Source organism: Lycorma delicatula, chromosome 1 (genome assembly GCF_047948215.1).
Source record: "Lycorma delicatula isolate Av1 chromosome 1, ASM4794821v1, whole genome shotgun sequence".
NCBI classification, from domain to species: Eukaryota; Metazoa; Arthropoda; class Insecta; order Hemiptera; family Fulgoridae; genus Lycorma; species Lycorma delicatula.
Window position 1 is genome coordinate 262059747 of NC_134455.1, and position 17076 is coordinate 262076822.

A 17076-nucleotide genomic window follows, 5' to 3' on the forward strand; every position below is an offset into this window, starting at 1 on the left:
GTCCAGGTGCAAGGAACAATTACTTGCACGCAAATGGAGGTCAATGCATTGTCAACGAAACATGCAGCAACAACTTCCTCTAAACAAGTGAGAGCTAGAGGTTGTCCAATTGAGGTAGTCAAAACTGACATTATCACTGACTACAATTTGAATAAGGTAGGGGTGTAGCCAGGGTAGTAGCTGACAGCTACTACCCCTTCTAGTGGAAAACAATAAAGTGGTAGAAAAACCCTTTTTTCATATGTTCACTATGGCTGTCATAAATGGGTGTATAATATAAAAAGAAAACATAAAATATAAAAACAAAAAAAAAATAATTTTGAAAACTTATAAAAGCTGTTGCTTTGAAGCTTGCAGAAATGGGTGGAGGAACTTTATAATGCATGTAGAAAAACGTTGACCAAACCACATCCATGACCACCATAAAGTTTTGACAAAACTGTTGCCCCACCATTTATGTACATTGTACCTTCTGCAGCAAATAAGAGAAATGCAACAAGTTACTGCAAGCTCTGCTCTGATAAGACACTGAAGGAGAATGCGAAAAGAAAGAGGGGAGAGTCAAGATTTTCGTGTGAAAAGTGTGGCATTGGATTGTATTTTCCTCAGTGCTTCATTGACTACCATACACATGTCACTTATACCTAATTACCATACATGAATACTGTTATAAATTATCTAGTAGTATTTAGTTTTAGTGTTTTCATGTATTTTCTTCATTAAATAATAACTTTTTTTATGATTGTGGTTCTTGTGAGTAAATATTTTTCAAAATCTAAAAATGGGTACATTGTTGAAAATTATTTTTGTTTACTGCAGTAAATAAGATTTTTAATGTAATACATAGAAATAACAAGTTTCAAACTTTTACTTCATGTAAGAAACTTATAAGTAAGAATAGGAATAGTAATGTAGGAATTAAAAAAAAACAAAAAAAAACATCAGTTTTAACTCAAAACTAAAAAGCATTAGACCTAAAAGTATTAATAAGATGTTTGTTTTTAAAATACTTATACCAGTTCTACATTTGTGTTTCGGCTAACGTAAGCTCATCAAATGATTGCCGAAGCCTTTTGTGAGTTTCTGTAGTCATCTTTCTGAGTTTGAAGCAGAATTTGTTGCAATGTCTCACTTCATTGTAGACTTGCAAAATGAAACAAGTACACTCATATTTATTTAGTCACAATATGATTTAGCTAACTTGACTAAAAAGTGCAGCTTGTACTATCTAGCATTACAAAGCTGTAATAAAAACAGTTCATGCAGAAATCTTTGGGTAGAAACTTGAATGATACATAATTTTTTTTCCTTCAGATACTGAAGAATGTCTGAAGGTAAGGCACAGACATCCTCTTAACTCCACTCAGATCCAGTAATTATTTTTATATTATTCGGTACCAACCATTTGATAGTTCAAACAGTAGGAACTATGGTGATTGTAGAATACTTTTTCAATAAGTAATTGCCATGTTTGATAATTAGATTCACTTTAATTTTTACAAAACAATCTATAAAAGTAGCATGTCTTACTGACATAAAAATATGGTTTAATTTACTTCTCTGCAATAATAAATGAGTAAAACATACATTTCCAAAACAGAATTCATATTTTATAATAGAAAAAATCTATTAAAATTTAAAATTTCGTAAAAAGTAATAAATGTGTGTTTACAATTTATAGTAATTATAGACAAAAATTTAATGGCACTTCATTATGTATTTTTTAAGTAAAAGATATAATACAATGATTTATGAATGTTTCACACTTTTTTTGTTAGAATATACATATTTTGACTTCTTATACTTTTTATGAGCAAATAAATACCATACAAAAAATTATCTCTCCAAAAAGTAAAAATTAGGCCAGATAAGTTATTAGAGTGAGAGTCAAAAAGATAAACCAAGGTCGGTGACTAAACCAATGTTAAGTCATCTATAACCATTATGGTTATAGCCTTAACATACACATGTAAAAAAAAGTGTTTATATGTATAAGAAGAAATTATATGCGAGTAAAAAAATGACAGTTATTAAACAAAGTAATTAAATAATAAGTAGTTCGTTTATGTGAATAAAATGGCTACTTTTATTAAGTCTACTACATAAGAAATTTATTCAAACTGAAAATAAGTGTAGATCTAAATTATTATACTTCCTTCTTTTAGACGAAATAATATAAAATTTATACTTCAGTAAAAATTGTTCTAATTGCTTTAACATTAAGAACAAAGCACTCAAAACTTGCCACCCCCAACCAGGATTAATGGGAACTAGAATACTTAAAAAGCATTAGTACAGTACCATCTGTAGATTTATGGACAGACCAGTGAATATGTTAATGAATATATAATCAAACTACTACTTACTGAAGAAAAGGAAGAAAATGTTGTTTATCTTCATCAGCTTCTAGTTTACCAGCTAAGTAAAGAGTAATATCCATTACTGCCACACCAAATGGCCTTCGTACAGGATCCACAATTGAGTTTTGTGGAGCTTTGGTTACACTATTACGACCACTTCGTTTGCTGTCCACATCCTTTGTTGCCTCCATACTACCCACACGCACAACATAACAAACAAGGTATACTTTGTCTCTATTCAAATCCCATGAACCTAAGTCCTGCAATAAATGATAAATGCATCAGGACAATGAAATTTGAAGAAAATAATATTAATAAAAAATGCTGAAAGATTGGATTTCAATGTCAGTATTTATGTTAAGTCAATAAAGAAAAAAGAATATGAAATTTTTTAATCAATAAAAGGAAAAATATTAGAATAAAAGTTTGATCAGCAAGTAAATAAATTTATTAAAAATTATTCACTTTTAAATTCCATGAGAACTATTCTCCAGAGGATCTTTCAGAGTTGGTTATGCAGATTCTTCTTCAATGACATTCTCAGTCATAGTTGTTTCATGATGCAAATTTTGAAAAGGTTAGGAAATTCCTTTAATATGTTTGAGTCTACATTGCGTTGGTTCCTTCAATATGTTGATTTTTCCAAATTTAGTATTTTAAAATTTAATATTATTCAAAGGTGTTGAGATCTTGCTTGGCAAAAATATGAAAAAAATCTAATTATATGAAATATATTATTCAAACACATACAGGAGAGGTTTCCTAACTTTTTAAAATGGGTGCCATTAACACAGTACCATCAGTACTCCACTGAAGAACTGCATAATTAGCTCCAAGGTCCTCTGGAAGAACAATTTACATGTCACGTAAATACAGTTGTTTAAATTTTAAAATATTTTAACATTAGTTCAATGAAAAAAATTACAAAGATATTCCAAAATAATGTTTAAATTAAATAAAAATTAATGTTTATATAAATCTTTATTTTTACTTAATCTATTATTTTAGTTTAAAGACAAATTTAAATTCTTTTGGCACTTCTAGAGACTGTGTGTTGCCAGTTTTGAGAAAAAAATCAGAAAAGGAAATGGAAAAGGGAAAGGAGGAAAAAAGAAAGGAGAAATAAGGGAAAGAGAAATGGGGAGGAGAAGGAAATGGGAAAATGGGGGAAAGAGAAAGGGAATATGGTAAAAGGGAAAGGTTAACTTTTTTTAAAGTTCCATAATGTTCATTTTGTTAATGTTTTATCAAACTTTCAATTGTGTTCATTTAATCTATAGAGATGTATACTCAAATCTAGCAATAGCGACGCATTTTCTGGGTCTGTCAGAATTCTATAAACATACAAATTGATGATGTCTATAACAGAAAAAAGTATGATACTAATGTGTATGGAAATATAAACTGAACAATTTTCTAGATATAAAAAAAAATCATGGGTTTTAAAATGGTATAAGCACTATCAAAATAAAACAAATATAACCTGTGCTAGTAAATATAATATTTAAAACAATCATTTCAGTTACTTTTAGATTCAAATTAGTCTCCATTATTTAAACATAAACATATCTATTGAAAATTTTGTATTTTTGATTTTAATAGTAATAATTTTTTTTAACTTTTAATGAGATTTATGTAAAAATTGCTTAATGGCTTAAGACATCATTCAGTATCGGAGGTTAAAATTGTTAAATAACTAATTCAACATCAAATGAGAATGTGTAAAATTAACTTCTATTATATAAGTGTTCAAAGTTAAGAAAGCATAAACAAATAAGTCCATGCGCAGGGTGGGGATGGATCGGTATACTCTGGTAGGATGAACAGAGGATCGACCCCACTCACACACATGCAAGTCTGTATTGTGTACATGCATGCGTACGCTCAACAGTGTGCTGAATGCTCATGGATATGTAACATTTGACTGTTTCCCTTTAGTTATTTTTATTTATATTTATTGTTTGTTTAATCTGCTACACTGTTTTGTTTAAACTGCTAAAATGTTTTAATTTTACTTTTTTTTTAGTTTTACAATTACAATTTTTATTCCTTTTGAAATTTCATTTATTCTTTATAAGTTTTTTTAAATTTATTTAGTTAACAGAAAGAGATACGAAATTTGATAGATAAGGAATTTTAAATCAAGCGGCTCAATCCCATCCATGTCATCAGATCTTGCATCAGCTGTATCATCCTTGTTTGATGACTCTGATTATTTTTAAATTTGCTTTATTATGCATTTCATCACTACTTTCCTTGCCACTGTCACTGTCATTAATGCAAACTGTAAACCTTTCAGTTTGCATGTCAGCAACTCGATCTGTTTTATATTAAATTATTTTCTATTGTTAGTGGTTGATCAAAACATTGCCTCCAATATTCCGTTGGCAATTCAGAAAATTGCTGCTTCACTACCAGCGTGAACTAATATCAGCTTCAAGCCTTTGAATGCAGATGTTTTATAGCTGTTATCTGAGCTATCCACCATAACTTTTCCCTTGTGTCAAGTGAATATAAGACTAGTCTGAAAAAATTATTGGTCTTACTTCCCATCTGTAAATGCTCATTTTCATTGGATAATTTACTCATTTAATATGTATACTTCTTTTTCTATAAAAACCTTTCCTGTTATTTCAGCTTTCTTCCATCTAAAAGCCATACTCTTAAGAATTTTCCTTAAAGTTTCGGGACTGCAATTCAGCTGCAGATCCAGGTGTTCAGTTTTTAAAACAAATGACTTTTTCAATGTCGACAGGGCTTTATGTTGTATATGAGAGTTATGTATGATATTATATTACGTAACACACATCTTTGGATATTATCAATGTTAACTTTCTTTTTCATTTTATTACGAGTTTTTCCCAACGAACAAAAATTCTTAATTTCTCCTGGTTTATTTGATTCTGTTATCACTTTACGCACAATATGAACAGATAGTCCACAAAAGTCTACTAGGCAAGCATGAATTTCTGCACATACCATTGCTTGATTTTCTTTGACTATGTGCTGCTTCCTAATCTATGATTGCATCTTGGATGAGGCATTAGACAAAGATAAAATATTTAAAAATTCCGTTAACAAAAAAAAAAATAGTTTTGAAAAAATTGTTTATAAAAAAATAGTACTATGAAATATTGTTCATAAAAATAATCAGTATTAAAAATTACTGATTATAAACTTCAGTAACAATGTATGGTGGGCCAACTAACTACATGAAACAAGAAGGCAATTGAATTCCTGCTTCTATTCACTCCTTGAATGCATCATACCATACCCCCTACTGTATTAGCATTGCTCAAACCACTTACATGCCACTCCCAATCGAGTTTCTGCGAATACGTGTGTTTACATTTTCTTAACTTAGAAGAGGTATACATCACTTTGTTACCTATTAAATTCCTAAATGAATAAATACAACAGTTTATATATTTAATTAAAACAACAAAATATATTGATTTACTGTATTTCAAAATAGTGCAAGTTCTGTTCAAAAAGTACCTGATCATATTTTTGTTTTTTGAAGAGTAGTTCTCAGCAAGTGAAAAAACCTACTAGGGTGCAGCACTATTACCTAGTGCACATACACGTTTTCTTTTTTGGAAACTCATACAGCATCTCAGCTGCTCTCCAGCAGGCATTGTGTGTTAGTGTAATAAGTGCTTATTGCATATATTTTGTGGATAATGATGAAATGTGTTCAACATTAATGTGTAAATTTTAGCTAAAAACTTTGTGATACTCAAAAGCAAAATGATTTTTCATGATCACACAAGCCTTTAGGAACAAAGCTATGGGTTTCACAAATTAAAGAGTAGTAAAACAGTTTTTGAAATGGTTGAAGTTCAGTTAAGCAACCATTGTAATAATAGGCTGTCAACAAGGTGAAATCCAAATGTCATTTGAACGTGTACAGTGATAACAAAAAATCACTTGTGACTGTTTAAGAAATTGCATTAATTGAAATTAGTGAAGTTGTACAAACAAGATTTAATATATAAACTAATAATATTTTCTTACTTTAAGTGTGCTGTAGCTGTTAAAAACTTTGTCGATGTGTTTCAAAAATATTTGAAAAGAGCATAGAATTTAGACAGTAAACATCTGTTATTTTTAATAATCAGAGGAAAAATTCACGAGGAGACACAAAGGAATGAAGAGAAAGAAGAAGTCTATGACATTAAACTGAATGTCAAAGACTTCTTTTGTTTGGCCTAGCAAAACATCTACATTTCCCCAAGATCTAACTGCTTGTTTTTATTTTATTTCTGCATATTTAATTCTATTTCAAAAATATGTAAAATTTAAATTATTAATAATTTTTTGAAAAAAACATAGCAAAAATAAAAAGGTTTGAACAGAAACAACTTTATTGGAATTAATATGAAGAAGACTACATTCAGTGGTAACTATATGTATGACCACAGATTGTTGATTATTCCCGAAGGATTAACATTTAATTAATACAAATATTAATTATATTTGTAATAGATATACTTGCTGGAATAGAATTCTATACAGAAGAATTGAGAGGAGAGTGGAGGAAGTGTTAGGAGAAGACCAATTTGGTTTCAGGAAAAGTATAGGGACAAGGGAAGCAATTTTAGGCCTCAGATTAATAGTAGAAGAAAGATTAAAGAAAAACAAACCAACATACTTGGCGTTTATAGACCTAATAAAGGCCATAACGTAGATAACGGGATAACGTAGACTGGAATAAAATGTTGAGCATTTAAAAAAAATTAGGGTTCAAATACAGAGATAGAAGAACAATTGCTAACATGTACAGGAACCAAACAGCAACAGTAACAATTGAAGAACATAAGAAAGAAGCCGTAATAAGAAAGGGAGTCCGACAAGGATGTTCCCTATCTCCGTTACTTTTTAATCTTTACATGGAACTAGCAGTTAATGATGTTAAAGTACAATTTAGATTCGGAGTAACAGTACAAGGTGAAAAGATAAAGATGCTACGATTTGCTGATGATATAGTAATTCTAGCCGAGAGTAAAAAGGTTTTAGAAGAAACAATGAACGGCATAGATGAAGTCCTACGCAAGAACTATCGCATGAAAATAAACAAGAACAAAACATAAGTAATGAAATCTAGTAGAAATAACAAAGATGGACCACTGAATGTGAAAATAGGAGGAGAAAAGATTATGGAGGTAGAAGAATTTTGTTATTTGGGAGGTAGAATTACTAAAGATGGACGAAGCAGGAGCGATATAAAATGCCGAATAGCACAATAGAGACAGACTTATAGGCCACATACTAAGGCATCCTGGAATAGTCACTTTAATATTGGAAGGACAGGTAGAAGGAAAAAATTATGTAGGCAGGCCACGTTTGGAATATGTAAAACAAATTGTTAGGGATGTAGGATGTAGAGGGTATACTGAAATGAAACGACTAGCACTAGATAGGGAATCTTGGAGAGCTGCATCAAACCAGTCAAATGACTGAAGACAAAAAAAAAATATATTTAAATTCAATTAAATAAACCACCTATTACAGAGTATTGAGACTTATCTCAATATACTTTCCAAGGGATCCCACATACTCAATCAAGATTGAAATAATTTTATTATTGCAAATAATGTAATTATATATATATTACTGATAATCTTTTGAAAATTCAAATAATTCATTAACATATTGACCAATATTTTAACAGAATTTAAAATATGAAATAAAAATCACCATAACACAGTAATTAGATAAGTTAGACTTAACACATTAATTTTCAATAATCAATTTTTGCAGAATCCCACATCTTCAGTTGCTATTGAATTCTATAACTACATTAAAACATATCCATTTTATAATTTGTCAAATTGTAAAATGAATATGTTGTAATGCAGTTATAGAATTCAATATCAATTGAAGATAGGATATCATATATGGAAATTACTGTGTATTGGTGGTTTATATTTCATATAATATATATATCAAAGACAAAAGTATAAAAAGTTTACCACCAAGAGTACAGAATTCAGTAATCTTCTTACCTTATGTTTGTTATTATATAAAAGTTCTTTCGAGGGTTTCCTTCATCAGATAATAAAACAATTTCTTTTTTAAATAAAAATTTGAAATATTTTAGTACAGAACTATACGTGCATAAAATTATTTTAATCTTTTTAACTTTTATGAGTACATATTTTTATACGTTTACAATTCTAAGTTTTAAATTTTTAAAAAAGAATATGTTTTAAAAGAATATGTTTGATGAGGTTAACCCTCGAAAGCGCTTTTATATAATAACAACAAGCATAAGGTAAGAAGCATTATTGAATTTTATACTCTAGGTGGTAAACTTTTTATACTTCTGTCTTTAAAATAATTAGTACAGAGAGGAATATGGACAAATACAATAATGAAAAAAGAATTGATTTTTGTAAATTATGTATTTATGTATAAAACCCAAACAAAACTTATATTTATATAAATCCGATTCAGTTTTTATATAATTAATATTTTTTTGTTTCTTCAGAAAATTTGCAACCTGACTCTAGGGTGATCCCTAGAGTGCTAAAGCACACTGATTGAATTACAAATAATTGTTAGCATCATATTAAATAAAAGAGATACTAATAAGAATGATGGAATGAGTTGAATTTTGTAAATTTAACTCGATTTTTATATACAGAAAGCAAGTTTTACTGGCATTAATAAATATAAACAATCAATACATTACATTTAATTAAAACAAAAACTGCATTTGGTTGACATTAGGGGTATATGAATTCAACATACCATACACAAGAACTAGAAATCTTCAGTACAATTTAGCATACAATATTTATGGATTATTGGGCATACAAGTGAAAAGAGCAGATTTGTGACTGTTCTTACAGCAACTGTAACCAACAAAAGAACTTGATAAATGTATATTTATATATTAAAAACATAATTAATCATGTGATGATGATTGTAAAAATCTCTTGGTTGCTGGAACATAAAAACTGATCTAAAGGAAATTATTTGTGAACAGGATAGGCAAATCACTATTTGTTTTAATATTTAAGAAAGAAGAACTCCACAGTAGAGTAGTATTTCTTGGCATATTTTAAATACCACAAAATTAAATTTTATACTCCCATGCAGAAGCATCAAGCTTACATGCTTAATTAATCATAAAAAAATATAAGTCGTGTTTATACTCACCTCGCTTGATTGTTTTAAAAGTTTAAAAGAGAAGTTTGTTGTTGAGAACACTCATTCAAGTCCACTGACATTTGTGTGAGAAAAGTCAACAAGTCATACCTCTCAACTGATGGCTAGCTACCCAAGCAATCAGAGATCACATATTTGAAGCGATTCATTTAATGTGATTTAGACATTAAAACTTGTAATTTTAAATATACTGCATCAAAATTTGTAGCAAAAGCAGAAAGACATCACGTTGCAATATTAGGAACTTGCAGACAAACGAGAATGAAATATTCATTAAACAAATGGTGATAAATACAAAGACTAAAAAACAAGTTGTAATATCTGGAAGTGATGTAACATCTTCAACAAAAGGTGAGAAGAAAACTGCCTAAAAACTATGGAAAGTCAACTTTTTCCTCACCGGAAATTCACTAACATTCACTGTTATGAATAAAATAAAATTCACTGTTGATAAACAGTTTTGTGCAAAAAATTACCCTTCCCCATTTTTCCACCCTTTGTATCTTCCTGATCTTGTCTATTTTTTATTACGGAAATTGTAAATCTTCAACAACAAAAAGAAAATTTATGATGACAAAGGAGAAAAAAATTATAAATAAATTATATGTAATCCTGAAAAGTTTCATGTCTATTTCTAAAATTAATATATACATTTTTTTAAGTGATGTCATCAGTATAGTTAAGCAACAAAGTACTCTAAGAGAAAAAATACTCAATACGTAAGCATAAGAACATACAGTATGGGAAATTTTGAACATATTTTCCACTGCAATATTGATACATACCGTAAAAAGGACTCGTAGATTTGAAAACTGTTCATTTTCATTTCCAAGCCCGTCACGATTCCATCGTACAACAAAGCTTTCTGTAAATGCTCGGCATTCTTTACCGTCATATAACATCACAAGAAGTTCTGCCTCTTCACACATTTTACAAACAAAATTCCGTAATGATACAAATAATGTATGTGAACACTGAGGTGTATATGTTCGAGTTGACTTTCGATTTGATGGGTCACTCTGAAACAAGATTTTTTACATGAAACCATTAATAATTTATAAAAATAATGTTCTATAAAAATTAATAAAATTGTTATAAGAAACTAACCATTAGCTGCACAGATTAAATTTACTACTAATATAAAATAACTGTACAGACAAATTTTTAGGATTACAAAAAAAAAATTGTAAAAAATAAGTTATAATCCTGGTATTAAAAAATTCTTCTAATCTATAATATACTCATTATGATATAATAAAACAAAAATGGTGAAACGAAGAAAATCCTTATTATATATACAGAATATATCACCAAGTTCTCCCAGGGCTTTCATAACCTATTCTACTCGTGAAAATAATGAAAAAAAAATTCATATTAACGTATGTCCTAAATGCTTTGTTTACGAGTTATGGCTAGTGAAAGATTTCAATCAGATTTCAGCTACCCTGGTAAAATGAGGTTGTACTGAAATTTTTAGCATGTTAATTAAGAAGCAGAATTAATGGTTTATGATTATTGATCAAATAAATTGGTCACAGAATCACATCTGCAGTAGTTTTTGAGAAATCTGGGGTGAAAATCAATAAATTAAGGTAAAAGATACATAAAACTTTAAACAAAACTTGTAGAGAATTTAATCCTGAACAAAGTGCTGTAAGATAAGTTGAATAAAACAAAGAAAATTTAGAAAAATTATTAAACTACTTAGAAACAATACATTACTATACTACTCAGAAAAGTATTTAATGCAAACAAAAAGCAAATTTTTTTTTGGTGATGTGAAAAATGTGTAAAAACAAAATTTACTGTTTATTGTAATATTACAACTTAAGTACTGCTAAAGAGTTAATTTGAAACTATGATTTATGTAATAAATACTGACATATTTCTGGGGTGATAAAAAATGCACTATTTAAAAATGAAATATTCTTTCATGTATTTCTTATGATTAAGTCAGACTTCCTCTCTTTTTTTCTGTTTAGCCTCCAGAACCACCATAAGGTATTACTTCAGAGGATAAATGAGGATATTTATGAATGTAAATGAAGTGTAGTCTTGTACAGTCTCAGGTCAACCATTCCTTAGATGTGTAATTTGAACCTTAAAACTCTCGACTTTCAAATCAGCTGATTTGCGATGAGTTAATCACTAGACCAGCCCAGTGGGCTTTGATTAAGTCAGACTTCGAGTTACACAAAAAGTTTGTTATTTAATTAAGTTTGTTATTTGATTGTTAAGAAGGTATTCAAGGTATTAATGGAGACCATTAACTAACTATAGATGATGAAAATTAAGAATTTTCTTCTTTGATAAAATTAAAATTAGTCTATTGATTGACTTCCTCTAGTTATGTTGTCATAAACTGTAAAATGATTATTATTAATAATCAACAAAGGCAGTTCTCACTTTTGATTTATTTCATTATGGAAGGTAATGAAATTTAGCTGCCACAAAATTTATTTATTAAGTAGATATTAAAATTGCTGTTCTGCAGTGTTAAAATTTATGTAATATGTTATGACTTTTTGACCCCCAACTTTAAATCTAGTTGAAGTTACAATATTTTTTAAATGAATGCCTGAATATTTTACTAGGAAATGGTGGTCATTTGGATTCAAATATGAGATAACAACAACTGATTATCATCAGAGTGAACAACGTAGACTAATAAATAGTAATTAGGCTTATAGTCTCTCTCTCTCTCTCTCTCTGTGTGTGTGGAATAGTATAGCCTTAACTTAAAATACATGCAATCCTTGTATCCTCGTCTTTTTGGAAACTGAACTTTTTTTTTTCATCTAATTTATAATCACCACAAATATATGCCTGAAAATTATGCTAGAAAAGCATAATATATATTTAGCATTTTATGCTAAATTATATATATGCCTGAAAATTATGTTTGTATTTTCAATACCACTGATAATATCAGACTGATAGCTTTCACATTTATCTACACTCCTGCTTTCTTTGGTGTAAGAATTGCATTTGTTTTAAATCTGTAACTCCTAAGCCGTTCTCTATACAACAACAAATCATTTCTGTAATCCAACAATTCCTACTTCTAAACAATGTGAGTATAATTTTTTCCCCTTCAGCATGCCAGCGATGTTTCATTACTATATACACTTTATGAATCAAAAACTGCAACAGATTAGTTTTTCAAATTGATAAAAATAATCTCTCATGACTGAAACAACTGTTTCTTGGAAAATGAACCAAAATTAATAGTCCAAAAACAAAAAAAACTGGGCAAGGAAAATAAGATAAGATTAGTCATAAAAGAGCTAATAGAAAATGCTTTTAGAACCTTTTACTGCATTTCACATGGGTGTAAAATTATTACATTAAGAAGTGGTAAGAAATGGATATGTTTCTTTAATTGCTTTTTAGTTTTTGGAACATAGATCTCATTAATGAAATTAAATTGTGTAGGTAAATGGTAAACTGTTAATGAAATAAAATAGGACATTGTTAAAATTTTTACTTTTATTATGAAGTGAGATATTAAACTTAAAATGAACTGGAAAATATATAATGAGACTAGTAAAAGAATAAATTATATTAATTATGAAGTAATAAACAATGAAAAATTATTAACAAGATAAAATGAATAGACTGAAAGAGTATTCTATTCCCTATAAAAAATGATATACCCACATCCATCATTAGAAAACTCTCTCTCTCAATTAGAGAATGAACTTCTAACAATGAACACAATTAAAATGCAGGGACCTGTTTTCTGTAAATTAATAATGACCAGGATTTCTGCAGTGTCTACATGCATAGATTTGTAAGTCAGTTTAAGAGGATTTAATATTTATTGTACAATTTAACAAAGGGAATGGAGGAAAGGGATAATCAATCTTAAGAAGGGGCAACTTCTGAACAGGATAGATTATTGTCCTGCTCAGGAGCAGTTATGAACTATTGGATGACTGTTGTTATCAGTATAATAACCGTATTCTAAAAGAAAAATGGATTCATGTCCTCTGATAAGTTTGTGTTAATTATTTATTTTTTATTCCTCCATGAATCTTACTAAAATTCATCTATTCCTTTATTTTTTATTTAAAAAATTTCTATATTTTGAATTTCTAGTTTTTATGATTAAAATAGGCAAAGATTGTCTTATTATTTGCCTTATTTTGGCCCATTTATTCTTTCTACTTACTGTTAATTGCTTTTTTAGGTGGCATCATTAAATCTTGTCTTCATTTTAAAACCATTTTATAAAATTTATTGAATTTGCAAACTTACTTGTCATTCTATCAAGATTAGAACCTGTTAGGTAACAACGCATTTCTAGAAATATAACTAAAAGTACTTAAGAGAATTTTTATTACATCAACTTAGACACAAGTAATATTTTCTACATACAAAGGACAATGTTGTTAGCACAGTTGTCTGACAACTGTCTTACTGTCAGATTAATTAATCAAGTAGTTCTCTTGTTTTATTTTTCAGATATATATATATATATACTTACTGTAGCTTTAATCCTTTCTGTAGCATTTTCATGCTGCCAGTAAAGCTGTATGGTTGAAGTATGTTCAGGATTCAGAATATTGCCTTGTTCATCTCTCACAACCAAATCTAAACCTAATAATCTGAAAAAAGAACAATTTTGAACAAAGAAACAGTAACAAAATGATTGTGAGGAAAAAATACATATACACAATTCAAGCATGATGCATATAATAAATGTAAAATTATACTTAAAAATAAAAATACGTTAATTTTAACACTGAGTCTAAAAGGTGGGATAGTGAGTCACAGTGTGCACACTTCTCTTCCTTTCTTCCTATAGAAAGATATTATATTTTTCCATAAGATACAACAGGCCAAGTCTGGCCACACTTACGTCAGAGACATTAGATTTTACTTTGCTGTTTTAAGCAAACAGATCAACATATTTAAACATCTAAAATAGAGTAATTTTGATAAAGTTTATTGTCAATCTTTTTTCACTACCTGATTTTCCTTTTTTATTTCTCCAATAAGTGCTTTCATACATCTCCAATTCTTCAAAACAATTTTTTTTGTAATGATAAGTTAATAAAAACATAATTAAGATTTTAAAATTATGTAGACATTGTGTTTGGTATTTCAGTAACTGAAATCAAATTAATCATTCTCCTGCTATTTCAATATTTTGGTAGATAATGAAACTAATTTATGGTACCATTTTAAATGTAGATTATGAATTTTTTAACAACTTATATTAATTTAAAACTTATCTGTTTTCTTTAAATCAGTTGTACACTAATTTTAATTTAAACAAAAATTTAATTACATTTTCAATGCTGTTTTTTATTGTATGTATTTTTTCAAGGACGAAAGAATTAAACTACTTACTACTGAGTTCTAAAGCTGATATTTTTTCTAAATTTGTGTTTATTTACTCAATACAATCAGGATAATTAGGTTTTTGTTTATTGTATTTTACATGTTTGGTAATGATTCTGAAATAATATTTTAAAGTTCCTATTCATCATTCTACTGTAGGGTTCTTTTATAATTTCACTCTTTCCATTCTATTTCAGAGACATCTATTTAATGTTTTATTTTTAATATCAAAAATAAATTTATTACTTAATTTAATTTTTGTTATTAGTTTTAAAGCCAATCCTGAGCAAATCTATGATAAAAAAATTTACATATCCAAGATTACCCAATTATCTAAGAGAAATGTAATACCTGTAGTATATTAACAAACAACCAACAGAAACAAAGGCCAAGCAAAATTAATATAAAAGAAAAGCTACTGACAAACTATGTCACTCAATGACTGCTTAATACACAAAAATTAAAAATATAAGGTAATAAAAATCAAATTTAAGTACAGAAATCATACAAAAAAAAAAAAAAATTATAAGCGTATATTGGGATAAACAAATTTTGTTATCATCAGAATGAAAAGTATGATTATTTTTTTTATAGACAGAAATAGCATTAAATATTTTGATTAAATGAATTCTAGAAGAAAATATTCATGAATTTAACCATTACAGTGAGGAAAAAAATACACCTCAGTAAGTATAATACCATTAATCTCAAATATTTATTAAAATATTATCTTAGTATATATTTATTGTGTATTGATTTTTTGCTACTTACTTTGTGGTTTATGATATCAATCTGATGCATACATCAAAAACATTTTATTTCTAATATTACTGTACATTAACCTGTTGCCCAATAACAACTAACACAGTCATTTTTATGGCTATATCTTTTATATATATACTATATGTGAGCTGAAAGTTAGCTTCCTCGTCAACCGCTGTCTAGTGTATTAGTCATGCAAAAACCATGCGTCGCCTGCTCAAATTAATTTCTTTTATTTCTAATGTTTTATACGTTATTATACACATTATAAATTTATTAACTCCACGTATTAATTTATAGATGAATAATCACCGTCTTCACCACTACTTTCTTGTAAACTGATAAATTGTTCTTTAACATCAACTAATAATATTCTTTCTCCAAATGTTCATCTAGTTTTTTAACATTCTTACATATTGGTGATCAGACCAGTCTTTCTTTCTTATGTTAGAAATTCATTCTTCACATAGTGTAATCGTAGCATTTAACTTGAGTGTGGCATTTCTTTGGGTCAAATATCCTTTTACGTTTGCCCATATCATTTTAATGGGATTTAAATCTGAGTGATGTGGTGGCAGGCGAATGGCTGTGTGACCGTGAGGTTCCAAAAGGCAATCCAAAATATATGCCTTATGTGCCTTGGTTTGTGCAGCTTAACTAGTCTAAGCATTTTAGGATGCAATGATATTTGCTTCTCCTGTAACTGAGATAACATTTCTGATTTCTTAGATTTTGTGGTAGGTTCCTTATTGTATTGATCATTATGATATGTAGCATTATCCAGCACTGCAACTGATTGCAGGGGTAGATTTGGACATAATTTGTTTTCTCCCCATTTCATGAAATTTTGGTGGAGTTTAAATTGTCATGATAATCCCCATTTGATGTGTTACTTTTCCATATCAGCAGGCATTGTTTATGAATCCCATCTCGCCACCACTGTTCACATTTATTGCTTGGTCTCTTTTTGATATAGAATGATGTATATTCTGATCAGAATTGTGTGACCGTGTTTTGTTTGAGATGTGAGAAGATAAAATGTACGTTTCATCTACATAAACAATGTGATGATTTTCTTCACTGTAACATTTAATACATCTTAAATAACGACGTACTCATGGTTCTTGTATTTCATCATTTTCAATGAGAATATTTCTATTATTTTTTGTTTTCCTCCAACAAATTCCTAACGATTTAAAAATTTTCCTGATGCTACATACACTATCCTGCCTGTTTCACTTTATTACAAATATGTTTAGTTGTATGAACCATTTTTTCTCACGAATAGAAATCATAAACAATTCGCCTGATTAAAAATTTATCAAAACTATCTAAATTAGTAATTTTGTTTTCCAGTTTATATTTTTTTGGGGTTTGAAACAAGCATTCACCCTCCAACAGCCCATTCTTTTCTTTTATAATAGTTTTA

At 28.6% G+C, this 17076-nt stretch overlaps 1 protein-coding gene across 1 annotated transcript in view; it reads right to left on the bottom strand.

Moving 5' to 3' along the window:
* The window catches only part of mbc (dedicator of cytokinesis protein myoblast city), a 220438-nt gene that overhangs the window by 167455 nt on the left and 35907 nt on the right, over nt 1-17076 (bottom strand). The window contains exons 5-7 of the mRNA XM_075376562.1: nt 14026-14146; nt 10322-10555; nt 2367-2620 (exon numbers count right to left, since the gene is read on the bottom strand). Coding sequence (XP_075232677.1) covers nt 2367-2620; nt 10322-10555; nt 14026-14146 — 609 coding nt within the window. The remainder of the gene's footprint in view (nt 1-2366; nt 2621-10321; nt 10556-14025; nt 14147-17076) is intronic.